Source organism: Fukomys damarensis, unplaced genomic scaffold (assembly GCF_012274545.1).
Source record: "Fukomys damarensis isolate Sample0158 unplaced genomic scaffold, DMR_v1.0_HiC HiC_scaffold_14, whole genome shotgun sequence".
In the NCBI taxonomy this organism is placed as follows: domain Eukaryota; kingdom Metazoa; phylum Chordata; class Mammalia; order Rodentia; family Bathyergidae; genus Fukomys; species Fukomys damarensis.
The window spans coordinates 46,334,358-46,362,332 of NW_022900926.1; the positions used below are offsets into that span (position 1 = coordinate 46,334,358).

General features: G+C 34.0%; 1 protein-coding gene and 1 long non-coding RNA gene across 8 annotated transcripts; one reads left to right on the forward strand and one right to left on the reverse strand.

Annotated features, from left to right (window-relative positions):
- Positions 1–728: 728 nt before the first annotated feature.
- Mmut (methylmalonyl-CoA mutase) lies at positions 729–27,954 on the forward strand. 5 transcript variants are annotated; one of them, XM_033763344.1, is made up of 15 exons: positions 729–853; positions 1,032–1,066; positions 1,769–1,788; positions 4,199–4,622; positions 5,708–6,075; positions 9,396–9,553; positions 12,020–12,191; positions 13,496–13,744; positions 16,201–16,312; positions 17,351–17,466; positions 19,445–19,560; positions 20,408–20,539; positions 22,696–22,843; positions 24,294–24,461; positions 27,519–27,954. In XM_033763344.1, exons 4-15 carry the CDS (start codon positions 4,238–4,240, stop codon positions 27,645–27,647), a joined length of 2,253 nt encoding a protein of 750 aa, XP_033619235.1. In that variant the 5' UTR covers positions 729–853; positions 1,032–1,066; positions 1,769–1,788; positions 4,199–4,237; the 3' UTR covers positions 27,648–27,954. The 5 variants fall into 5 exon arrangements, with proteins under 5 accessions (XP_033619235.1, XP_033619236.1, XP_010629412.1 ...); XM_033763345.1 differs by lacking the exon at positions 1,769–1,788; XM_010631110.2 differs by lacking the exons at positions 1,032–1,066; positions 1,769–1,788 and having other exon boundaries at positions 730–853.
- Positions 7,363–18,189, reverse strand: LOC104866884. 3 transcript variants are annotated; one of them, XR_004517144.1, is made up of 5 exons: positions 18,161–18,189; positions 17,959–18,066; positions 16,549–16,702; positions 7,567–7,600; positions 7,363–7,432 (listed from the first exon to the last, which is right to left on the reverse strand). It is a non-coding gene; the product is annotated as an uncharacterized LOC104866884 (long non-coding RNA). The 3 variants fall into 3 exon arrangements; XR_781594.3 differs by lacking the exon at positions 7,363–7,432 and having other exon boundaries at positions 7,473–7,600; XR_781595.3 differs by lacking the exons at positions 7,363–7,432; positions 17,959–18,066 and having other exon boundaries at positions 7,473–7,600; positions 18,109–18,187.
- Positions 27,955–27,975: the final 21 nt, after the last annotated feature.

Consider the following 27,975-nt stretch of genomic DNA (forward strand, 5'->3'; position numbering starts at 1 on the left):
AATAAAAAGTGAGGTACCTCATGTTGCCTAGTTTTCCTTACGGGCTTGCTGCAACTCGTGGAAACCAAGTAATCTTAATCTAGCTAGACCTGCACATGGGCACAAGAGGAATAGGAAGGCTGGCGAAATAGACCTACTCTCATCTCTAATGCTGCACTTGGCCCCACTTCTGGCTGAGGGAGAGCTTCAGGAATGAGGCGGAAGGTAGGGGAAAGTAGGAAGGCGTTATGCATGGCTTCCCTCGCGCCTGGAAAATCAAATGCTTCAATCCGCAGCCTGCGTGCCAGACCTGTTTGGAATCAGACATTTCCCCTTTAAAAATCCCTGTCGCTCTTCTAATAGAGACCACAGAGTTTGCCACAACGGAGGCGACAAAACTCATTTCTTAGGGCCGGGGATTTAGCGCTCTGTGGTTCCACCGCCTGCCTCGCAATCGCAAGCGCAAACTCAGGAGTTCGATCCCCGGTACCAAAAACAAAAAACAAAACCTAATCTGGACCCACTCAAGAGGTTAAACGCTTTCACAAGTCACCCACGTATTTCTCTCGAATGGAACTGGGAGCGGCGCGAATAGGACTTTGCGCCCAAACAACGGAAAACCGGAGTAACCCGGAAGTAGGTAGAAAGCGGAAACACTGGCAGTGTGAGGTGGGCATCTAGCCCCGTCCCTTACGTCACCAGAAATGCGCCCGTGAGAACGCGATTTGATTGGCTGGAAAGAGGGCCGCGGCGGTTTCCGCCCCCTGATTCCCCCTACAGATGTTTGCTGCTGTGAGAGCCTCGGGCTAGAGGGACTGCAGACTGGAAAGTCCAGCCGCCTTCTCTCCAGGCAGAGTCTGAAACAATTTAGCCAGTGAGTAGGATTCTCGATGTTGAAGCAATCAGGCTTTCAGATTACTTTTTTTCCTGGCTCATCTTTGTTTACCCCCTGACCTTTCCTATCCTTTCCTTTTCCACCTTCCTGCTACGTAACACGATTGGAATCTCCTCTTCCTTTTCCGTGCTCGCCTCTACCGACTTTTCATTTCCAGCTAAATCCTTAAGAAATCGGAGGTACCGCTGCAAAGTAGGTACTTTTATCACTTCGGGGACCGTGTCGTTAGCTTCTCTGGCCACCCAGACTCCCAGTACTAAAGGTCACTTGTATGATTCCAGAGCGTTGCTCTGGTTCCACGACTCACTTTTGACCTGCAAGGGTTTTTGCCAGAGGCAGTTGAACAAAAGCAGGTGAGACTAGGAGTGAAAGAATAGGAAAGGCAGGCCTAAATTAAAATCAAATATAATTACCTACTGTTTTCAATTTTTTTCTTTAAAAACAAGTTATCTTTTAGAAGCTTGAAGCTGTTGGTATTATATGCGTGTAAAGTTTTAAACCATTTGATAATATTCTCCCAACTTATTTTTGCGTTAATTATTTATGTTTATGTCAATTTGCATATCCCATGTTTCTATGTCCAATGTAAATTGACTGAACGCTGACAATGGCTAGCTTTTTATGAAATATTAAATTGGAAACTCATATAAATAGTCAAACTTTAAATTTAGTTCAGAATTTGTTTTACGGATGTATTTTGGACATGCAGGATGGGTTTCGTCATCGCTATTAAATTTTAATAGTTATTTATATATGCTGTCGCTTTGAATGTTTGAAGCCTCTTTTGATGTATCTTCCAAGAAAATTCAAATGTCCTATTACTAGCAACAGTAGTTGTATTTCTATTTTAAAATGTTATTTCTAGCTTTCACTAATTTGCCATTTTATTTTCAGGGAGCAGACCAGCTACACAGGTCTCTTTCTGTCATTCGTGCACATGGAAGAACACTTCAAGAAAAGTTTATGTAAAATGGGTGTGATACTTTCTGTTGATAATTAAGACTCAGTTTTCAAAGTACATTTTACATTTTTACTATAGAAATCGTTCAGTTATAGTTTCATTTTATTTTTTCTCACTCACATTATAAGCTATTAAATAAATGTAAGGATATCTTGTGAAGAGATTGATGAAAAGAATACTGTGCATTTATTTAAAAAATATAATAATAGTTATAAAAAGCAATAGGAGTTGTTTTTGTTGCATTCTACTTAGACTTGGTTCTATGCACTTTTTTTTACCTAATTGAGTGTATTGATTTATAAGGATTTATCCTAGTTTTTTTCACCTAATGCAGTACTTTTTCAGCCTGTCTCCTTTTATTTAGAAACTATCCATAATAGAGTTATAACTTATTAATTTTTAATATATTTATGGAACGCACATACATTTCTACAAACATAATACATCTGTGTAATTAGTATTAATTCACTCTAGAAGGTTTCTCCTTCCTTCTTTTCTGTACTAGTTACCGTAAGTGACCATTCTGTGACTGCTGACATCAAAAACTACTGTGATTTTTCCTGTTTCCTAAATATTTTAATAGCAACATAAAATTCTACCATTTGTATATACTGTAATTCACTTACATTGTTAGACATTTATATTTCTGTTCTCTCTAATACAAATAAAACTTATCTGTTTTATATATTATAGTAACTTTTCCAGGGATGATATTCCTCAATAGTATAACACAAAATATTTCTGGATTTTTCTGTATATTAACAATTTACTTATGCAAGTACTCACCGTTAATACTCCTGCCAGTGGTTTATGTTTATTTTATGGCCCAATAATAAGTATTGATAATCTTTTTTTGTCTGGTTGTATGTTTGGTACAAGGGATCAAACTCAGGTTTTTGTACTTGTGAGCCAGGCGGTGGCACCACTGAGCTAAATCCCCAACCCTTGATCATCTTTTAATTTTTTTAGTGCTTCACTAAATTGGAAGAAATTGTGTGGAAAATAGAATTTTAAATTTATTTGTTCCCTTAGTATAAAAAAATATAGTATTAATGAAATTTACATCTGAAATATTTTAAAACTACTGGCTCTATTGAGGCTGCATGATTCTAACAAGTATTTAGTAATTCAGGTAAGTAGTTTACTACTTTCCTGTGTGGAATTTTTATCAAGCAACTTTATCTATATCTCTGGACCTCAATGTCTACATCAATAAAATGGTAAAACTTCAGTCAACTAGCGTAAAACTTAGTATAAATAAATCATGAAGCACTCAAACATATTGGAAGAATATATAGCCTGAATGTTTGAGCAATTTATAAATTAACAGAAACATGGCTTTCCTAAGAGGCCATTTAGCTCAGCTCCTGATCTCAGGGAAAGGCTTTGAACATATTAAATGAAAGGACTTTGTTTGTTTGTTTTTTTGTTACTGGATTTCAAACTCAGGACCTTGCGCTTGCGAGAGGCAGGCGGCAGAACCACTGAGCCAAATCCTTGGCCCTTAAATGAAAGGACTTTGAAATTAGGCTGCCTAGATCCAAATTCTGGCTCTCCTGTGCCTCAGTTTGCTAATCTGTAAAATTGCTACTTAATATGAATTCCTTAGAGTCTTCTGCCTGACACATAAAAGCCCTGCATATTGGAGATAATGCTTTAGGTAAATTAGCTAAAGAAAAAAAAAAAAGAATAGAACATTCTAGGCAAAAGAAAGAACAAGAGCAAATTCATCAAATACAAATTCATCATATACAGCAAATGAGCTCATCCTGTATTCCTAGAACACAAAATGTGTAGAGAATGAAGGCAGAAATGAGTTTAATGGTAGACAGACCCGGTCACAGAGGACTTGGATTCCTGTTTCTCTTGTTTAGCACATCTTTCTCTATCAACCTCATAATGCGTGTCACAAAATATAAAATTGTTTGAAATATAAAAGCATTTCAAATGAAAACAATTAGGAGACTATTCTGTTTCCTCCACATTGCAGCCTTTGTAGGGAACGTGATAGATTTGCATTGGTATTAGTGTGCAGAATGACTTAGAAGGGACTAAGACTGTGGTCAGTAAGATCAGCTAAAGGGCTATAAAAGAAAGAAGACTGTAACTAGAATAACACTAATTTTGGTGAGGAGACAACAGTATTATAAAATATCATGCAGGAAGCAGCAAAGAGAAAATTCAGCCTAATATATCCTCTTTTCTCACCAATTGCTCCATTTTCATATATACATATATAGATATGTATACATATATACATATCTATGTATGTATACATAGATATGTATACATAGATATACATATCTATGTATACATATATATACACACACACACACACACACACACTCTGTTTCTCTTTCTAGGTCTGTTCTCATTCCTTTAGGATATTTCCATGCTCCATTATGTTGAGGGCTAAGAATCAGCTTTTTTTACTTTCACCTCATCACCTGAAGCAGATAAAACAATCATCAGGCTCCAGGCTCATATGGCAACGCCTTCTACACCAGCAACAACCTCTTCATCCAGAATGGGCTGTCCTTGCCAAAAAGCAGCTGAAAGGCAAAAACCCTGAAGATTTAATATGGCGTACTCCAGAAGGAATCTCTATTAAGCCCTTATATTCCAGGGCAGATACTAAGGACTTGCCTGATGAACTTCCAGGAGTAAAGCCTTTCACACGTGGACCATATCCTACCATGTATACCTATCGGCCCTGGACCATTCGCCAGTATGCGGGCTTTAGTACTGTAGAAGAGAGCAACAAATTCTATAAGGACAATATTAAAGGTGAGATTTTAATGTGAGACATAATATTTATATTAAGACCTAAAACTCCTGAGTTTGAATTTTTTCTCGAGGTGAGGCTGGTTGATTTCTGAAAAAGATGATACTCACTTTATAGTTTTGTAGCTAAACAGCATATGGTGAAGAATAGATGTTTTCAACTTTCATGGTCAAAAAAAAAAAATCAGACTAAAGTGCAGATTTCTGGAGGTAAACCAAACTTCTATGTACCTTTTATAAAAAGAATAGGTGGGATGAAGATACATGGACATTGCTTTTGCAAAGCTTTCAGTTGATACTGTTGAGACAATAATTGGAGGGGAAGATAGTTTAAATGATTCCCAAAGAAGTACTGATATATTAAATAAAATATAGCACTCTGAAAATTATATTTACTATTTCTACCTTCTGATCTATAATAAAATGCTAACATTGAGGATTTCTAAGTTTATATTGCTCATGAAAGACTGAAGTAAAAGGTAGTTTAGAGTATTTAAAAATTTTGAACTGAGACTAGGAAAATAGTTCAGTGAGAAAGTGTTTTCCTAGTGTGCTGAAGGCCTTGGGTTCAATAATCAGAATCATGGGGAAAAAAGTGTGGGGGGAGTTCATAATTGTTACTGGGATATTTGAGTAGCCAAGACATCTGCCTTTTAGAACCAAAAAAATGAGTGTACAAATTATATTAACAAATTATATTAAATAGCTAGATATTTTCATGAGTATTAGAAATACTTCAATCAAAAAATATTAAAATTATAAAAAGAGAACCAAAAATAATTTGATACTTGAGCTTAAGTAACAAATCTTCAGACAGACATGAGATAAATAAAATATTGTGTTCCTTTTATTTCTCCTATTATAGTCTGGACATCAATTTGTGTATTTTAGTACTTTGAAAAAAGGTGATTCTCTTAGAAACTGAAAGTTTTTTTATTTAACTGCTTTTATATATCTGAGCATAAAAAAGTTATAAAATATACTATGATGAGATCATTCAATGCCTTCTGAAGTGTAAAGTAAATGAATTTATTTTTATGGCAGTCTCTTTAATATTACTTTTTTCTTTTTCTTTTTTGTATATTTAGCTGGTCAGCAAGGGTTATCAGTTGCCTTTGACCTGGCAACACATCGGGGTTATGATTCAGACAATCCTCGGGTTCGTGGTGATGTTGGAATGGCTGGAGTTGCCATTGACACTGTAGAAGACACCAAAATTCTTTTTGATGGAATTCCTTTAGAAAAAATGTCAGTTTCCATGACCATGAATGGAGCAGTTATTCCAGTTCTTGCAACTTTTATAGTGACTGGAGAAGAGCAAGGTGTACCTAAAGAAAAGCTTACTGGTACAATTCAAAATGATATACTAAAGGAGTTTATGGTCAGAAATACTTATATTTTTCCTCCAGAACCATCCATGAAAATTATTGCTGACATCTTCCAGTATACAGCAAAGGTATACTTTACCATTATTATAGATTTTGCATAGTTTGAATGTAGGAATTTCTGCAAAATATTACAATTTAATTTGAATTTAGTAACTAGATTGAGGAATAGTTTAGTAAATAGCAAATAGAATGAGTAATAATTCTGAATATTTATTGATGTTAATTTTTTGTCTTTAAAGTACTAATTTTATGCCCTGTCATTATTTGGGCATTATATATTTACTGTCTTTCATTTCTTAATTCTCTGATAATTGTTAGAACTAGCGAAGTCTCACAATTTATACTTAACTACCTCTAGAATTCAGGTGTTGTTAATGTAGACACTGGTCTTAAGATACGAGAGGATCAAAGTATCAGTTTGTTTCTGCCAAAAGCTGGAATGGAAGATACCACCTACATCTACAACCTTCATGAAGACCCTAATATTTACCCCTAAATTAGATTCATCTTCCTCAGAGATGTGAGCAAAGAGGATTCCTACAGTGTTTCTGTAAAAGCAGCAGTCCCCTCCACAGGGAAGTCTGGAAACATTTTCCTCCCCTTTCTCCATTTTCCTTTTAACCGTTCATATATATTTTTTCCCTCATTGTTCACTTTGCTTCTTGCTGGAAATGCTCTCCTACCTTCAAGTTAGATATTATCTAATAGCAAAAAATAACAGGGAAAAATCTCTTTACAGCAAATGCTTTTTAGATCTTATTTCACTTCTATGTTCATTATCTCAGAATTTTAGAAGCATTGTCTACATTCCCTATTTTATACTTAGCCTTTATATTTTGCAGTTGTATTTATTTTTATGTATTAAATCTACCCAAGTGAACTGTACTGAATATAATTGTGTATTTCTTTCATCTGTTTCTATATTTTAAGACCCTGTACAGAGGATTGTGTTTAGCAGCATATGACACACACAAACATGGTGGCTATTTATGTTAAACAATGGCTCACACTAAGAAGAGTCAGTTCTTCATCTAAAGCAGTCAGAAGGTCAGGTATCAGGGACTTGCTTCTATGGTTAATCAGAGCTCCAGATTCCTTTTATCTTACTTCTCCTCTGTTATTGTTAAGGAAGGAGGTGGGCAAGATATATGTCAGAAGGAGAGGGATATGGCTTGTCTAAGTTAAAGGGAACTAGAAGGAACATACCATATTCCCACTTGTATTTCAGGAAACATAATAATAAAAGAGTGGAAATGTAGGGCTTGCACTTTGGCACTCTGAATTTTATTCAACTATTAGAGGAAAAAGGTGAAGGTGGTCTTTGCAGTAGATAGTAGCAGTCTTTGCTGATAAAATACTGGAGTGTTTATTTCACTGGAGGAGAACCTAATAATATCCAAAAGTTCAACATTCCTTTATGTGATCCTTGATGTAAGTGATAAAATCCCAAATTTAGATACTGGTCAAATAATATTTCTTTGAAGTACTTTGTAAATAGTTAACTTTTGTATTTATAAAGAAATTTTAGGACTGGTGTTATTCAGTGGTAGAGTACTTACATAGCGTGTGAGATCCTAGATTTGATCTCCAGCACTACAAAAGAAAAAAAAAATTAAAAAAACAATTATTCTGTGATAAAACAGAATAAGATATATAACCATCTTAACCATTTTTCAGTGTACAGTTCCATAGCAGCCATCACTACCATCTCCTTCTAAACTCATCTTGCAAAACAGAAAATATCTATTAAACTGGAAATCCCAGTTCCTCCCTCCTGAAGCTCTTGAAAACCACCATGCTACTTGATATCTCTATGAACTGACCCTTCGAGGTACCTCATATCACAGGAACCATACAGCATTTGTCTTTATTTAATTAGCATAATATCTCCAAGGGTTATCCATGTTATAAAATTAGAATGTGCCAAAATTTCTTTCCTTTTTAAGTTGAATAATGTTCTAATTTTCTGATATTTCTATTATTTTTAAATTCTGTCAGTAAATGCCTTTGCATAGAGAAGCACATTTTCTTGCTTCTTATAAGTAAAACCTATATATACATATTAAAATACACACAAACACACACATATATGATTAGTTTTCCAATTTTCTATGATTCTATCACCTTACTGATTTTGTGCTATAGCTTTTTGTTTTTTAGGTGGGGAAGTATTGGGGATTAAATCCAGAGCTTTTAAAATATGGTATATAGCCAGGTATTTTATTTTTTATTTTAAGACAAGGTCTCACTAAGTTGTTAAATTGCCTAGGCAGGCCTTAACCTTGCTGCCCTCTTTCCCAGCTTCCCAGACTGCTAATGATAATTCCTTATTTTGGGGATATATAGTAAGCTTGGCATATATTGGAATGACTGACTTAGATGAATCATTAAATCCTAAAACAATTCCATGAGGTAGTTTCAATTATTATTTTGATTTTTGTAGTTTAGTGAACCAAGAATTAGCAAACTGAAAAATTTCCCTACAGTCTCAGCTAGTTATGTGACATAGCTAGAATTAGAGCTCTTTGACTCAAGTCCATATTCTTAACCATTGTACTGAGTTTGATTTAGTGTTTGTGAAAGTTTAATTAACTCAGAAAATATTAATTTGGGGGCTGTACAGGATATATGTGATTATATACCCCATCTAACATGAAATTTTAGGGTACTCAGAATTTAGTATTCTTAATGATTGTGATAGAAAGAATCTGGGTTATGCTTGACATTAAATATTACAGTAAATCAAACTGAAATCTTTGATTAAGCCTTGAATGTATTACTGTTTTGTTTTAAAATGTAGTACAATAGTAGTAAGGGTAAAATCATTTTCTTTTCCACTCTATACTAATTCATATTTGATACCTTTATTCAACTTAATAACTATTAAATGTATGCATCTTCAGATTAAGGCATAGTTAAAAGGTCTTATGAACTTTTGTAGGGTCAGAGTATTTGTTTGGAATTTAAGATCTCTTTTTCTGAGTTAGCCCTAAAAGATGGTCAGATATTTTCTACTAGAAAATACAAGTACAGTCCTTTGTTTGTTTGTTTGTTTTTAATGAGGCTTATGAGGCTTTACATTTATTACAGTTAGGAAAAGAAACATGCTCTTCAGAATGAGTTTGGCTCAAGTAAAAGTAGGAAAATGCACACTCTACAGTCTGATGGTTAACTATTATGAAAGAGAGAACATAGTAGCCCTCAGATAACTGTTTTAATGATGGTTTATGGATCAACTAAAAGTGAATTAAATGTAGCAAACTTTAAATATTTCCAGTTGTTACCATAAACTACCAAGTATATGAGTTAAAAATCTTTTAAATATATTTGCTTTTAGAAAATAGGAACCTTTTTATATTTTGTTCATTGTTGTATTTACTTTGTATAGCACATGCCAAAATTCAATTCAATTTCAATTAGTGGATACCATATGCAAGAAGCAGGGGCAGATGCCATTCTGGAACTGGCCTATACTATAGCAGATGGGTTGGAATACTGTAGAACTGGACTTCAAGCTGGCCTAACAATTGATGAATTTGCACCAAGGTGAGTAAATTAAACTTCAGTATTGTCACACTGTTAAGAAAATATAAACTCGGATAGTAGTGCACACCTGTAATTTCAGCACTCTGGGAGGCTGAGACAGAAGTATCAAAAGTTTGAGCTCAGCCTGGGTAATTTAGCTGCTTAATGAGACTGTCTCAAAATAAAAAATAAAGGGCCGGAGATTTAGCTCAGCAGTTCCAGTGCCTGCCTCACAAGCGCAAGGACCCAAGTTGGATTCCTGGTACCAAAAAAATAAATTAAAAAAAAAAGGCTGAGAGCCAGATGTGGTGGCGCACACATGTAATCCCAGCACTCAGGAGGCTAAGAAAAGAGGATCGCTGTGAGTTCCAGACCAGCTTGGGCTGCATAGTGAGTTCCAGGTCAGTCTGAAATACATAGTGATACCCTGTCTCAAAAAACAAACAAAAAAGGGCTGAGAATGTAACTCCGTGCAGTGATACAGGGCTCAATCCCAGTACCATCACCATGAAAAAACCCCCTAAAATAAAACAAAACCCACTATAGGACCATTTAATGACTTTTTGTCACTCTAGCAAAGCATATTGACAAAATATATATTTATATAAATATAAATGTCATGCTAGATTTTTATTGCCTTATGTTTTTCTAAGTGATATCCAGAAAATAAGCTGTACTATTTATAATAAAAAATCAGAATTAAATTTGGTAGTACTGAGCTGGAGATTTAGCTCAGTGGTTCCAACGCCTGCCTCACAAGCATAAGGACCCGAGTTCTATCTCCGGTACCCCCCCCAAAAAAAATTGGTAATACCTCTGTGTAAATAAGTGGACTGCTGTCTTCCACTATGCAGAGAACACAATTAACTTGCATATTTTGAGAAATTGCATTAAAATATAAACATGTTAAAACAATTTTACTTTTTTTAAAGAAGGATATGAACTATGAGAAACCATCTATTTTTTTCTGTTGTACTTATGTAACAACTGGGCACAGTACTATAAAATATTTTGTTTATAAACAGCTTATCAATGAAGTTGTATTAAAAATACAGAGAAACTTAAGTTTATTAACTTTAAATTTAGAGGTCAAAAGTCAATTCAGGGATCAATTCGGGAGTCACTTTGCCATGCTTTGCTTTGGTTGCAGCACTCAGCTATGTGTTGGCCCCACAACATGTGACAGATGTGACTCCCTCCATTAGAGAACTCACAGACTTGTGAGTGTCTTTTGATACCAAGCATGTTGTATATTTATTATGACAGCAGTTCTCAAAATGTGGTCCAAAGGCCCTTTATCGCCCTTCAGGTCAAAACTGTTTTCATGACAGGATTAAAACTTGATTCGCCTTTTTTATTTCCATTCTCTCAAAAATTTATAGTGTTGTTTTTCAAGAACCACACAATATGTGAAGTGCAGCAGAAGCAGAACTGCCTGCTTTTAAATCACACATTAAGATTTGCAAAAATATAAAATGATAATCTTTTGTAGCAATTTTTGTGTTAAGGAAGTATAATTTTCATAAAAGTTTTATGTTTATATGTTGTAAGTTTATCATTGTTTATAAGAACTAGTAAATCACTTATACATAGTATCCTAATATTTTTTAAGATTTTCAGTAATTTTTAAGAAAGGAGAGATGGCTGAGGCAAAAACATTTGAGAGCTGCTGGGTGAAGAGCTTCATCTAAGTGTACATTAAGAACTTCTATTACATTTTGGTTTTTTAAAGTTAACAAGGGCTGTATATAAAAATCATAACTTTTATGTCTTTAGAGACAGGTAAATAATTTAAATGTATAAGTAAGAAAGAGAAAATAAGATAAGGAGGAGTAGTGGTGAGATTCAGGACTGATTGGAGAAAAAATATGCCCAGCCCAAATATACTAATGATCTCTAAAAAAACTTTTTTTTTTTTTTACCCAGCCTGGGCAATTTAGCTACTTAATGAGCTTCAAAATGAATTTGTCATTTTATTAGCTTCATGGCAACGCCTGCCTTATATTTTGACATTTCTCATTTTTTAAAAGAAACTTTAAGAATATAAGAGAAAAGCCAAGGCTTGGAGGTGCACGCCTGTAATCCCAGCACTGGGGAGGCTGAAGCCGGAGGTTCATTGTGAGTTCCAGACCAGCCTGGGCTACATAGTGAGTTCCAGATCAGTCTCAACTGCATAGTGAGACACTGTCTCAAACTCCTCCCCAAAAAAAAGAATATATGAGAAGATCCTTTCCTAACCTAAATCAATTGCTAAGTCAGTAAGTCTTCCCAGAAGCAAATAATCATAGCTATTCTTTCTGCATGCATAAAAGTATAGGTTCATGTGCTAGGTTTACAGTTACTTTAATATTTATGCCTAGCTTTTAATTTAAATTCAGTTGTTTGCTATTTAAATCTGGATTTTAATTTTCTAATTGTGAGACCATGTTTTATTTTGTTTTATAGTTTTAAGTTTAAGCAAATGCTAGACCTAACTTATTGTTTCAGGTTGTCTTTCTTCTGGGGAATTGGGATGAACTTCTACATGGAAATAGCAAAGATGAGAGCTGGAAGAAGACTGTGGGCTCACTTAATAGAGAAAATGTTTCAGCCTAAAAACTCTAAATCTCTTCTTCTGAGAGCACATTGTCAGACATCAGGATGGTCACTTACGGAGCAGGTATGAATATAAATTAAAATAGAGAATTTTAATAAAGAAAATTAATATTTTCTTCTAAACAGCATGAAACATGCACTAGATTTAAGGACCTATTGCTAATAGGTCAAATAAAGTAATACACATTTAGGTTTGTATTTACATGTAGAATAAATAAAATTAGCTCCATCTGGTGGCTAACAATATAAAATAATATAAATAGGATCCTACATACCACTGTACATAAAAGTAAAAAGAATTTGATGAGGAAAAAGTAAAAGTTAAAATTTATGTTTACATATGATCTTAATATTAATATTTCTATATAATCTTGGGTTAGAATTCTTAGCATAGAATTGCTTAATAAAAACTTGATGTTGGGTAGGGGATTTAGCTCAGTGGTGCCACTGCCTGCCTCACAACTGCAAGGTCCTGAGTTTGATCCCCCGTACCAAAACAAAACAAAACAAAATGTGATATTATACACATGCATATATTTTATTTATTATTGTTATGTGTTTAAGCAAGCATCCAAGCAAACAATGTAAAGAATATTGTCATTTTAGTAATTTATTTTAATTTAACTTATGCCATTAAAATTAATCTTGTTTTTTTCACATTTATTTTATATATTTGATGCATTAAAACAGTTTATAAGTTTAAACATCTGTTTGTTTTATACAATTAGAAGTGAGTAGCACCTAATAAACTTCATATGAAGTATAACTTTAGGTCCTTATAAGTGAAAAAATAGAAATTGTGAGGCTGGAAGAAACTTTTTTATCTTTTTGTCTTAATCTACTTACTTTTATAGCTGAGAAAACTGATGTTCAGAGAAATCCAATGACTTGCCCAAACAACAATTAGGATATATTAAACTAGAACCAAGATTTCTTAACTTAGAGTCTTTGTTCATTTATTAGTCAGTTATTAAATGCTTGTTTTATGCACATCATTGTGGTAGATACTTTGGAGTATACAAAAAAATCAGGGATAGTGAATTAAGAAATGAAAGCTCATATAATCAAAGTAAAAAAGGAGCACTTCATCCTGTATTTATGAAACAGTAGGCAGTATAAAAGTAGGTACAACACTTTTTGATATGTTAGAGGATTGTACAAGACAGTGTGGCTGAGCACAGACTATATAATTTAGCTATTATAGTTCTGGCTTGTTTACTAATTTGTTTTAATTTTATTTGATACTCTGAAGCCTAAGATAAACATTGGCATAGAGACTATGTACCCATCAGTGCTTACTTATATTTTCTGCAATCGTTGCCTTCCTGTCTGTCAGCTGCTTCCTTTGTTTTTTCATAAATGTTTTAGGACCCTTACAACAACATTATCCGGACTGCAGTAGAAGCAATGGCAGCTGTGTTTGGAGGGACTCAGTCTTTGCACACAAATTCCTTTGATGAAGCTTTGGGTTTGCCAACCGTGAAAAGTGCTCGAATTGCCAGGAACACACAAATTATCATTCAGGAAGAATCTGGGATTCCCAAAGTGGCTGATCCTTGGGGTGGTTCATATATGATGGAATCTGTCACAAACGATGTGTATGGTGCCGCCTTGAAGGTCAGTTTCTCCTCCTCACAACTTTGCATTAAAGATTTATAAATCAAAATTTATACTTCTTTTGACTTACATATCTAATCATTTTTAGATTTATATCAAAACATAAAATATTTGAGGAAAAGGATATTTACATTAGATTGAAACTTTCAAAACTGAAACGATTTAAAAATACATTTGTATTTGTATTAGTTTTAATCAGATAAAAAGGCAGCTAGTATTTAAAAACTTGTGCAAAATAACAATATTCCTTTGTCTACTCTTTGTTTTTGTTATAGTCCTTGGAGTAAGCCACCTATATCTTTGTTTCTTGTGGTTTTAATCTACATAATTTAAAATCACATATACATGCTGTTTCTTCTAACTTGGTCAACTCTGGACATTAGAAATTAAGCTTTTGGCTTTATTTATTGTTTTTCTGATATAGTCGTGTGATATTTTAGCTAACTCCCATGCCTTCTTTCTCTCCTCCCTTCATAGGGATATAATTATATCCCAGTCCTTTCTGAGGTGTTTGCATGTTTTCTTTTGACTTAAATTTGTTTCTTTGTAGGCCTCCTGATCATTGTTGTTCTTTTATTTCTCTTTGTTATTATCTTGGGAATATTTTGTCACTTCTGTGTTGAATTCTGAATCTGGAATCTCATGTCCGTCTCTCTGTTATTTTGAAGCACTTCTCATAGCAACCTCCATAAAAGGTATATATGAGGTAAAATATTTAGAGTTTGAAAATGTCTTTATTCTTCTACTTGAATGATAGTCTAAGTTTGAAATTATTTCCATTCAGGATTTGTAAGCATTGTTCTGTTTTTTAGTCTAGTTTCTAATAATTTTAATCAGAAATATGATGCTGTTCTTCTTTCTTTCTGGAAGCATCAGGATCTTTTTACTTTTTGTGTTGCTATATACCTTGCTTGGTATGTGTGCTTGGTATGTATTTTTTCCTACTTTATACTGAATTTTTGATGAGTCTTGCATCTCCCCTTTTCTAAAATATTTTCATAGCTCTGGAAATTTTTCTTGTATACAGTAATTACTTTGATATTCACTTCCTAACATTTTTCTTCATCTAGAACTATTCAAAGATATTGCATGAATCTTTGTACCCTTAAAAAATACATGATGTTACCTTTTCTACAATGCATCTCTTTGGCTTTTACTTCTGTAGAGATTTATCTTTATCTAATTATCTTTATCTTTATAACTAACATTTTAATCAAGCTCATTTTTGGTGTCCAGTTTTTATTCTTAACATGTAATACTATTTTGTTTTATCAGTGCAGAATCTCTTCTCATTGAGAGAATATTAGTATTTTTGACATTCTCTTTTACATTTTGTATTGTCTCTGTATGCCTCTTTTTCTAGTCTCATTTTTTAGGATTTTGGTTTTTATTTCATTAAGGTATCTCTTACTCTTGCCACTCCTGTATTTGGTGTTTGATAGCCTTTGGCTTCTCCAGTTTATTTTGTGTAGACAGTAAATTTACATTTTTGACAGAATGAAAGAGGTAGCTGCAGATAAGTATTCCCCCTCTTTTTAGCTTCCTGTCTTATCCTTGTCTTCTGTAGTCTCCAATGTAGATTCTTCCATCTCAAATCCTTCAAGCTGGACCTTGTTCCTGTCAATCATCTCTTCTCTGCCTTTATATAACAGGCTGTTATTGAGGGTTTAGGTATTTCTTGGTTTCATTATAAAAAGAGTTATGTTATATCTCTGTTCAAATCAAACGTGCAATTGCATTTTGCAGTATAATTTTCATTATGTAAGCGTGATAACAGTGGATATAAATAAAAATAAAAGTTTGTAAATTGATATTGTCTTTAATTTCTCTCAAGACTTGAATTAGAAGTTTTGTATTTTCCAGAACATACTTCATCAGTTTTTCTGTTGTCTTTTAAATACAGTACTACCTCAGTACCCGTAGGTTTCAGAACCTGGGTACTTACCACATTTTGATGAGAAAAAATGTTGCAGCACCCAGTGCTTGTCTCTCTAGCTCTGGAATAGTGTAGAGCCCTCACATATTACCATTACTGCCCTGTGCTGTACTCAAGTGCTAATCATGGGCCACAGAAAAAGTGAGTGACACCACTAAGCCTAAGAGACTTATATCAGCCCAGTAAGGGCTAATTTTAGTACAGTAAATTATGAAAGTTATGGAAATTTTAAAAATCATTTCTAATTTTTGTTTCTTGTGGGAAAAATTCATTCAGTACAGTACTCAGTTTTGGCACTCATCAGGAGTTCTGGAATAAATGAACAAGTGCCCAGGTAAAAGTATAACTTTAAACACACAAATTTTAAATAATTATCCTGGCTATTTATTTAATTCCTTTCTTGTAAAATTTAACTTTTAGCTCATAATTTTATTAGTTATTATATCACAAAACTCAGAACTAACTTATATACTTTAAATTTTTCAAAGTCTCTCTAGTTCTATTAATTTGTTTTTATTAGCTTATTAATGAAATTGAAGAAATGGGTGGAATGGCCAAAGCTGTAGCTGAGGGAATACCGAAACTTCGAATAGAAGAGTGTGCTGCACGAAGACAAGCTAGAATAGACTCTGGTAAGAGAAAATAGAAAGGCTTGTTTATAAAACTTGGTATCTAAAAAGAAACATGAATTTCTGTTTGAAGATAACACATAGTTAATAGAACAAAATGAATGAAAAAGTTTGAGAAAAATTTTCCTCATACACATGTCTATATCCATATTTGTCTGTGTCTTCATATTTTTACATATACACACATGTTTTTTCATAGATGCACACAAGCAAGCATACATGTGTGGGTGTATACTCACTGTATATATGCATGTATGTGGGTAGATATTGCCAGTATTTTCAAGATGACAGTATTGGTAGTCATTGTGCTTTGTATTGGAGGATTCAGTCATTTTCATCAGTGAATGCTTTAGTAGGTTACATCTGAGCCACTTGCTGTGTCTGGGCATGGAGCTGTGAACAAGACAGACATGAACTCTGAGCCCCTAGAATGTAGATTTTAATAAAACAAAATCAACAAGTAAACTAACAATATAATGATAGCTTATGCTATAAATGCTCCAAAGGAATAGAAAGACTATAACCTGATAGAGGAGTGGTAAGCTGCCTTTAGATAAAGGTAATAATTTGATAGCCTGAGGCAAAGTATATTTTGTATCGTGTGAGGAAGTATATCTGTAAATTTTGATTTATTAATTACTGATTTTGAAAGAGTTTGTCTTTTTATTTAAAAGTGATTGGCTGTGACATAATCCAGGAAAATATTAGAAGAGGTATTGGCTGCCACTTTCTAAATCTTACATGGTCACTGCTCTGATTGTTTTGTTTAATGTTAGAAAAAAGCTTCTCAGAAGCTCTTAGGAAGTGTAGATTGGAAGAATAAAAAAAGAAAAAAAAATCCTCCCTTACAGAGACTCTGTTCTTTTCCCTCATACCCTCATCCCAGACTGAGACTTGATGATCTATATTGAAGTTTCATTGTGTTAAGAGTACTACTTATATATATAAAGCTTAACAAAGAAAATCCATACTAAAGCATTACTATTAGGCAATTTTTTGTGAATAGAATTTACATATTATTTTTCTTTGGGAAATTAAAAGGTTCTGAAGTAATTGTCGGAGTGAATAAGTACCAGTTGGAGAAAGAAGATTCTGTAGAAGTTCTGGCGATTGATAATACTTCAGTGCGTACGAAGCAGATTGAAAAACTTAAGAAGGTATTAATAGTTCTGGGAGTTGGCTAGTCCTCACATTGTCCTTTACAACCCCCCACATGAGGTAGGCATTATTTTGCATCATTTTAAAAATAAAAAAACTAAAGATAACAAATTGAGAAACTTGCTCAGGGTAAATGACTGAACAGCCAGGACTCAATAGAGTTCTGCTTGACACCAAATACCTGTGTGTTTAAACCATATTGGCCTCTGTGAAACTTTTACATGCTACTATTAAAAAGCACACTAAATAATAACTCCCTAGTAATTTACAAGTGAGAACTAGGGCTTAGATGATTACATAAGTTACTCAAAGTAAAAACAAAATAAAGTTCAGAGTCAATGCTTGAACCTAGGGCTCCTCATTGTAATTTCTTTCCATTATACCATGGCTCTTGATACAATTATAAAAGAATAGTTTGCTTTCTGGTTTTTTTAATTTAACTGTAGTTGATAGCGCTTTGGTAAATACATTGGTTTAGCCTTATGTAACACCTGTGATTTAGAAGAGAAGTTTATGTAGCTGACGGTTTCAGAGGTTTCAGTCCATGGTCCCTGGCTCCAAGGCAGGAACATCTTGGCGTTGTGGAGCACAGGTGGCAGCTGGGAAACAAAGCACAGGGGCAGAACCAGAGCGTGACATACCCGTTCCAGAGGCTTGCTTTGCCCCTAGTGCCTCACCTCCAGCTGGTCTCACCTTAGGAGTCTCTGAATCCAATCAAGTTGACAGTTAAGATTAACTGTCACAGTATGCTACAGTTTATAATGAGCTGTGTCCGTTTTAAGTATTGTATATATGTTTATTTTGATTGAATACTGTGTTTCCTTATCTTCTTTTTCTCACTGATGCGATACAAGGGTAATGAAATATTAATTTTTACTCTTGTGACCTGCATATTTCTGTTGTCTGAAGCTGCCTTGGTTGTCTGATCTCTTGCTTTTGTAATTATTTCTATTTCTGAGGAAGGAAACAAAATCATTTATTGTTTTTCTCTGTTCACAGCTCCTATAATTGTCTAGGATATTACTTTTCTTCCTTAGTTCAGATGCTCTATAGAAATCTAGTAGCCTTTGGCCAGTGGATGTAGCTCTGTGATAGAGTACTTGTACAGTAGGCACAAGGCTCTGAATCTGATCTGCAACATCTCCCTACCCCAAATAAAAAGTCAGATAGACTATGCTATTTGGTTGAATACCTGTCATCTTCAGTACTTTTCTATTAGAGTTAATGGCAGATGTTAATAACATTACTTCTACTTTTACTTTCAATCTAATCAGGAATAATAGTAACTCTTCTGTCATATTTTGTCATTGTAAAGGCCCTGTTTAGCAGGTAGGGTTTTATTTTTAGTGATCACAAAGGTCTCTGTATTTTAGGTTCTTACTTGGATTAACTATTCCCTCCAAGCTTGAGGGGCTCCATTTACTATAAATGTTGCTAAACCTTATTTTGAGTAAGAGTGGAATTCAGTAATAGTATAGAAATACTTATTACCATTTATTGAGCTATGTGCCGTACACTGTGCTAAGTGGTTTTCTAAAATTGTTATTTTTGTGTTATTTGATTGAATAGATACTTTCTGTCTTCATTCCTTTACAGATGAGGGGACTGGTGATTGGAGAGTCTCTCTTAGTTGCTCAAGGTTATGCCCTAAGTTCAAGAGTTGGATTGATTGCAAGTTTCTTGATTCTAGTTCCAGTTTAGGAAAACAGGAGATTCTTTTGTAACTCTTAACTAATTTTGAACTTTGAATCTCTTCTTAGGACCATGACCAAATCAAAATTCTTCCTGAGTGAATGAATTAAGTGAATAAATATACTTCTTAGGGTATATATTCTTTTCATTTTTCTTGTTTTTACTTCTGAGGTTAGGATTATGGAACAAATTCCACCCAGATAGGGTCAAATCTCTTGGTATGTTTTATTCCATTGCTATGTTTTGTTCACATTAACCATCTCTTTCCTTTACCTTGTTTACAAGATCAAATCCAGCAGGGATCAGGCTTTGGCTGAGCAGTGCCTTGCTGCACTAACCCAATGTGCTGCCAGTGGAGATGGGAATATTTTGGCTCTCGCAGTGGATGCAGCTCGTGCAAGGTGAGGATATGTAAGTTTGGAGATTTCCAGTTACTGAACGTTTGACCAACTTAACTTTTCAGATGATACTTTTAATAGGTTGACCCTATAAGCCCTGTGAGCCCTAAAGGAAATAATGAAAGGCATAATAAATTCAATTCTTGCTCTTCTTAAACGTATCTGTGCATTTCAAACATTCATTTACTTTGAGTGGCATATATTAACATTTATGAATTTCACTGTGGTTTGGAACGTTTCAAGTTATTGTAATGAATCAGCTTCACTGATTTTCAGGTTGAAATTTGATGTCCTCTAAAGTATACCATCAAGGTTATGTGCACCACCTTGATATTTCACCAGGAAGAGAGCCTTTTGTAGAAAAGGGGAAACATTTATCTGAGAACTTATAGGAAAAATTTACTGTCACACCATTGCTTTTGAATTATTGGCAATTATGATGTAACCAGAAAAACAACCATTTTGCCTACACCATCCCAGAGATGCAAGGATGGTTCAACATATGTAAGTCTATAAATGTAATTCATCACATAAATAGGAACAAGGTCAAAAACCACATGATTATATCAATATATGCAGAAAATGCTTTTGACAAAATCCGACACCGTGATAAAAACCCTCAAGAAAGCAGGTATAGAAGGACCTCATACCCGAATATGATAACAGCTATCTGTGACAAGCCAATTGCCAGTATTATACTAAGATAAAACTAAAACATTGTTAAATTTTCAATAGCCCATTTTTAAATTACAAAATATGTCTAATTGTATTGACTTTTAATATATAAAACATACATTATAAAAATATTTATTTCTAAATAATGATGCTACTAGACCCTCTAATATTTTAGATGTACAGTTGGAGAAATCACAGATGCTATGAAAAAAGTATTTGGTGAACATAAAGCTAGTGATCGTATGGTGAGTGGAGCATATCGCCAGGAGTTTGGAGAAAGTAATGAGATAACATCTGCTATAAAGAGGTAATATGTGAAATTCCTTGCTTTTCCCCTTTCCTTTCGTTCCCCTTCCCCTTCCCTTTCCCTTTTCACTTTCCCCTTCTCCTCCCTCTCCTCTCCTTCTAAGCCCTTTTCATTGAACTATAACGCCACTCTTTTTTCTCTTTTTACAGTTTTACTAATTTGAGACATGGTTTTAATAAATTACTAAGTTGCCGGGCTAGGCTCAATCTTTTGATTCTCTTGCCTCAGACTTCCAGAGTGCTGTGATTATGTATATGAGATTTCTTAAACTTGAGTTTCATTTTTCCTGTTAACTCAATCTTCTTGAATCTTCTGAGGGCTTAGTGTTTTCACATACAACTTGGAACGTATTTGAATTGACTTTCCTGTTGGTCTGTAATTCTAGCAAAACTAAGAGATGTTAAATTGGGTAATTGCTGTTATTTATATTATGTGAACCTATTATACGCTCATATAATTAAGGTGTAATTAATGAGATAAGTATAATTTATGTATTATGCATAATATATAATTCTGAATATATTAAACCAGTCATGTCCCGGTATGGAAAATGTTGGTGTTTTGGTCAGTGATAGACTGCACACATGACTGTGGTCCCATAGATTATAATGGAGCTAAACAATTCCTTTCTCCTCGTGACGTTGTACCTAGTGATGGCATAGCCATAGCCACAGTGACACGGTGGCACAAAGCATTACTCATATTTCTAGTGACGCTGGTGCAAACCTAGCACTACTTGTCATATAGAAGTACAGCACGTACTTAATGATAGATAACACACGATTCTGTTCCTAGTTTACCATACTTTTATTATTACTTCGAAGTACATTCTTCCCACTTCTAAAAGATGTTTAGTGTAAAATAGTGTGTCATGTTATGGAGGCAGCAACCTCATACATCTTGTATTCATGAAACATCTTGATTGTGTCCTTTACTGTTTTACTTGGTTGAATCTTGTGTTGTTTTGTCCGTAACTGCCATAGGAACCATAAACTATCTCATATCCATACACCACGGAGCCTCGAAACGTAGTATGCTATGCCATATAAATTTAAGTTTGCTCTATGGTGAACTTCCATAAGGATACATTTCTCAGAATATGTCCCTGTCATTAAACAATGCCTGTGTGTAGATTATAGGTAATTGTACAAAAATATATCATTGACTAATTGGTAGAATAAATTAAATATTAAAACTAATGCTAGTTTCTAAAAACTAGTAATATTTTGAACTTTCACCATAGCCTCCTATAGGATTTTCTCATTTCAAACAGATGTGTAATGAGGTGTTTAGCTAGGTGCTGACCTTTCGATTTGATTATTATCATAGACTTTCATAGTTTCTTATGTTTATTCATATCCTTCAAGTGTTAGAATGTTTGTAATATCTTAATTTGCCTATTTAAACATAAACATCTGGTTGGTATTTGTGCATAAGTTAAAACCAGTCCTCACTGAACTGACAATAAATAATACTGTTACTGTATGGCATGGAAATATAGAATGATATGATCATGTTTGTCAAGTGTAAAAACTGGCTTCTTGGTGATTGGTATTCTAAACCTTTGTGATAAGATTTCCACTAAAAATTTGTGCTGATACTTACATAAATATTAAAACAGCCATGGTGAAAGTTATCTAAATAATAGAAAATTAATATACTGCTTTTCAATTTTGATATAAATTTTCTTGTTTCAAGCAAGCATTTTACTTATATATAATTATGAAACCATATTGCGTTCCTCTTGGGAAAGTTCACTGTTATGAGGGGTAGGTGATATATGGAGAATTTAAAATAACTGGTGGGTCACATATCTATATACAAGATTCTGGAAGGTACTTTTTAGGTTATATTTAAAATATATCTGCATGTTGTATCCTGCAAGAAGATGAAGAGTTGTCATTTTTTTCATCTTGCTTCACTGATATTTTCAGTTTTCTGAGCTATGCCATCTTTTAAACTTTCCTCTAAGGGGGAGATAGTGGACATATTTAGGCTCTAATGGTACTTTCAGTGTAAAACAAAGATATTGAAAATAAAGAAGACAGATTCAGATTAGATATTCTTGGAATATATACTGTGAGTAAGTTACTTTTTATATCTTACTTTTGGACAATTAATATTTAACTGTTATTATCTTTTAAACTGTTTCTTAGAGTTCATAACTTTAAGGAACGTGAAGGTCGCAGACCTCGTGTTCTTGTGGCAAAAATGGGACAAGATGGACATGACAGAGGAGCCAAAGTTATTGCTACAGGATTTGCTGATCTGGGTTTCGATGTGGACATAGGCCCTCTTTTTCAGGTACTAAAACATTGTTCAGGGCACTTTCAAAGAGTCAGCCATAAGGAAAATGATGATAGACCAAGATAAAGTTTTTAAGTTGTACAAGAGTGTATCATAGTCTCTATTTTTGAAGAAATAGAATCCAATTAATTATCACATACAAAAATAAATTATAATTCATGGTAAGTGAAACTGTAAAAGTAAATGTAGCTCAGAACCAAAAATTTTCTTAAGCTTTGGATATTTTTAAAGATCATGTTGTACTCTTTGAAAGTTAACTGATATGTGGGAAAGATAGGCCTCATGAGATTTCTGCATTGTTTTCAAAGGGAAATCAATCCTTAAGGTATTTGGGTATAGTGACACAAATATAATTCATCCTATTTCTTATATTTACACGGTAATATTTCTCACAGACTCAGGGTTTTACTTCTATGCCATGTGAGGTCCTTAAATGTAACTTTATTACTTGAGAGTGTACAATCATAAGCCTTGAAATCTTGCCAAACTCAGAACATTCACATGTTGATGAATTTTTGTGCTTATAATTGTATAGTACTTTCTGAACTGGTATCATTCATTCCACATTTTCAAATTTACAATGTAAGAATTATAGGTACCTTTTATATGAAATGTTTTAAATACACATGAATTAGCAATGCAGTGTCACAAACTCATAATTGGTGCTGAAGGTGGACATGATTTGGGGTAACTCAATTCATAATTCACTAACTGAAAACCTTTTTGATTCTGTATCATAAAGTGTTTAAAGTCAGTTAATAGATGATAAAACACACCTTCCTATATGCTGTCGCTTCTCTTTATTATGCACTTATGGGAGTGCTGTAGCTTCTCACCTAATTTTTAGAGTTCTATGTTATTAATTCAGTGTCTCTGTGGGAGCTTTTGGAGCTTCCTGACCTCTATCTTGCTGATGTCATTCTTTCCCATTCTATTTTAAAAGCTAAGATCTTTCTTTCTTTCTTTCTTTTTTAAGTACTAGGGATTGAACCCAAAGCCTTTAAACTGACCTGTATTCCTCAAACTTTTGTTTTTTTTTGAGGCAGGGTTTTCACTAAGTTGCCCAAGGTGGGCTCAGACTTGTGATCATTTTGTCTCAGGTTTCCAGAGTGCTGTGGTTAAAGGAATGTACCACCATGCCTGGCTAAGATTTACTTTTTTACTTGTGTTTTGGATGTAGTCTTTTTCTTCTTTGTAGATACTATAAAATACATTCTTTTTCTTTTTTTTTTTTCTTTCTTTTTTTTGCAGTACTGGGGATTGAACTCAGGACCTTATGCTTGCAAGACAGGTGACAGCACCACTGAGCTAAACCCCCAGCCCACCAGCACTATTTTTGCTAAGAGAGTTGAAATATTGACTTTAAGCAGATAACACTTTTACAACAGTTTTTTTCTGGTCACTGCTTATGGATAATGATTTGTTCCTTTAACTTCTGACTGCTTAGACCCCCCGTGAAGTGGCCCAGCAGGCAGTGGATGCAGACGTGCACGCCGTGGGTGTGAGCACACTCGCTGCAGGGCACAAAACCCTTGTTCCTGAGCTCATCAAAGAACTGAATGACCTGGGACGCCCAGACATCCTCGTCATGTGTGGAGGGGTGATACCACCACAGGTATTTCCCTTCTTTAGTGTTTTCCTAGTACTGTAATTGGAATCCTGAGTAGTGATAGTGATAGATTATTTGTAGTTCTAAAGATAAATTTATTATAGATTCAAAGCCAAATTATTTTCTGTCGATTTTACTAAGTTTTATGGAAAGCAGAAGTAGGCAGTGTTACTTTGTATTCAACTTATATTTTAATTCATAATGTATAATTTTATTTAATAGTTTACAAAGATTCCATGATAGAACTGTATCCATACAAATGAGTAACTGAAGGTCGATATCTACCCTCTTCTTATGCAATAGTCAGTAATGGAGGAAAAAGCCAGACAAAAGCCATGCCTCCTCACCTGGAACAGAGAAGAATGGTAAACACACTGAATATACCAATCCCTAGCTAAGGTGCAGTGAGTACTCCTTTTCTCGGTGGTAAAGCGACACCTATAGCTTGCTTCTGTTACAGAGGAGCTACCTTTTCCACTTCTTTCATGTTTCCATCCCTAAATGTTGCCCAACTGGGAACTTCATTAACTAAACTACTTTGGCTGAAGAATAGTTTCCTTGGAGCCAAATGTACCCTAATACAGGCATGTGGAATCAGCTTGTCCCGAAGAAGATTATAGGCTGCATGGAGAAGGAAGTAGATACTTAAGCAAAAATGATGGTCCTGCTAGAAAAGAATAAACAGGTTCTAGGTAACAATTAATGTCAATCTGTTTATTAACAGGATGAGAGGACACCACCCACGTATTCCATTTCTAGTTAGTTAAAATAATTAATTAAAATGTAAGAATGATCTATTTCCATTCTAGTTTCCACTTCTGCTAGGTTTTCCTTTATTACTGGAATGGAAACAATATTAAGTTAGAAGAACAATATTTGAGGCGTCCTAAGTAAATGATTTGTGGATGCTGCAAAAGCCCAGCCACTGCAGCAGAAATTCATCAAGGAAATGGGATTGTGTTTCCAACTCCAAAGTTTTTCTTCCTAGATTACAACTCAGAACAAGAATAATGAATTTATATACCACTTAGGAACTGAGAAGATACATATAGATAGATAGATAGATAGAGATATATAAATACAGATATTTGGTCATGAAATTGGTGATAATATAGGGCTAGTGAGCAAACTAGATATCACTTATTCTCTAACAACCCAGTTCTTAAGGTTATGTAGTCAACATAAAACTGCTTTTATTAATATACACAACTGTTGTTTTCACTATTTGTGTGTGTGTGTGTGTGTGTGTGTAACAGAGAGAGAGAATTTCACTATGTTGCCCCAGGCTGGTCTCAAATTTTTGGACTCAAGTGATTTTCTTGCCTTAGCCTCCCACACTTGGCTGAGGGCTGTTATTCTTTATTACTGTCTCCCCATGGAACAATTCTGTCTGTTTTGCAGTTATAGAGTCAGTAATATCTAAGCTCATAAGCATGATTTTAAAATGTAGCAATCAAAGTAATTAGGCTGCGTAAAATATTTAAATTGAAATAAAAGATACAATGTAAGTCTGTTCCATAAGTGAGATGACATTTTCAGTATTTCACACAAGTCATATTAACTCTGAATATTTTAAGTACTGAGAACATCTTTAGCTGTTTGTCATATTTTTACCTTATATAAAACACTAAAGATAATTTTTTATGACGTACTTCTGAATATCCTATAAATATAATGAAAGTCAAAACCTGTCTATTTTTCTGTTCATTTATACTACATGTTAGATCTGTTACTGTAAAACATTTTGAAATAATAACTTTCTATTTGGAAGTAACTTCAAACAGATAAGGTTCAAAAATCAAAGTACAAAGAATCTATGTACTGTATACCTTTACCTAGACTCACTTACTGCTAACATTTACTCCCTCACCAACTATACTATACAAGGTTTATGTAAGACTTAGGAAGGCAAAAACTATTTTCAGTTGGGACTTTCATGATTCTTTTCCAGTTGAAAACTCAATTCCAAATGTGTGACTCAAACATCAGGACAAATGCACATAACATTGTTAGGAAAGAGTGAAGGAAAGAACCTATTAGTCTACCTATCGCTAGTTTGGAGAGGATTGTGATGGTATTTGATCCAGTTTTCTTATGAGCTTTTAAAACCTCTAGCATTTACTCAAGGAGAGTAACAAGTTTTGAATGCCTTTATCTGTCAAATGCTAGGTATACAAAGTTGATTAGACAGTAATTCATAGACCAGGAGGACACAGGTCCAATAAGATATGTGAAGTTCCATTACAAAATCATAGTATTACAGGAACATTATAAGAATGCAACAGAGATAGAAAAAAAAATTGTTGGAGGGTAATTAGCATGATCATATAATTTATCATCCAGGTTAAGATCTCTTGAGAGTGGAAAGTGGTCCTGTTTAAAAAAAAAAAAAAAAGTTCTGCAACAGTAACACAAATCAGAATATCTTGGCATATGATTGGGATCAGTGGCTCAAAGATTATCCTGTTCTTGATTTTATAACTATGAATTCTTTATGTTAAAATAGCATAAGCCTAGGACATAATCTGTGCCCTGGGAATCTTTATGTTCAATTTTTGACTGTGATTAAAATAAACTAAAAAACAGCAACAGAATTTTTAAAAAAGAACTAATCTTTATTTATAGAAAATCCAGTTTCATCATGAAGTCAAATTCAAAAGTAACACATTTTGCTAGCTGTAGATAAAATACTCAGGAGGAGATAAACTTGTAAACTCAAAGCTATAACGTGCTAACTAAATTTAATGCAAATAAGGACAAATTGTGAAAATTTAAATCAGAGAAAGTTATGATATAGAGTTCCGAAGTTCTTAGAGACAATTTTCTACCACCAACAAAACATGGGCAGAGTATGTTTTGGTTTTTAATGACATGGGGTTGGAAGGTGGTGCCACTAGCTATTACTAGCAATCCCAGTCAATGAGGAACTTTTCCAACAGTATACTAGTTGAGAACGTTTTGGCCATTGGGGCAAAGGAAAAAGGAAAACAGTCATTGTTTTGTTTGGCTTTCTTGACATTAGAGATAAAGTTTCTTTATTAATTAAACAAATTCTGTCAACAGGATTATGATTTTCTGTATGAAGTGGGTGTTTCCAATGTATTTGGTCCTGGCACTCGAATTCCAAAGGCTGCTGTTCAAGTGCTTGATGATATTGAGAAGTCTTTGGAAAAGAAGCAACAATCTGTGTAACATCTTGATTTTGTTTTACCCTTTTTCTAATTTTTTAAATAATTATCAAAGAAGAGAGTAAAGTTGTGCGTTCAGTTTAATCTCAGTGCTTGTCTGCACTTTCCTTAGAAGTTTGATGTTGAATTACCTTACTTGTTTTCCTGCTATAAATTTCTATATACTGTTATACTTTAAAACTAAAACATATTGGCCTTAACCCTCCATAACAATAATCATATGTTTTATTTTAGAAAGTAATAGTGACATACTATTTAGAAATATTTCTTATAAATCTACTTGCTTTTCACTTTAAGAATTAAACTTTACATAGGAAAAAATTTGGCTAGGT

What these genes read in the sequence shown, in the direction of transcription:
- Mmut (XM_033763344.1), top strand. Translation starts at nt 4,238, where the DNA reads ATGTTGAGGGCTAAGAATCAGCTTTTTTTACTTTCACCTCATCACCTG. An exon ending in TGTATGGTGCCGCCTTGAAG is followed by an intron (nt 13,745 to 16,200) that starts GTCAGTTTCTCC and finishes TGTTTTTATTAG; the next exon opens with CTTATTAATGAAATTGAAGA. An exon ending in ACATAGGCCCTCTTTTTCAG is followed by an intron (nt 22,844 to 24,293) that starts GTACTAAAACAT and finishes CTGACTGCTTAG; the next exon opens with ACCCCCCGTGAAGTGGCCCA.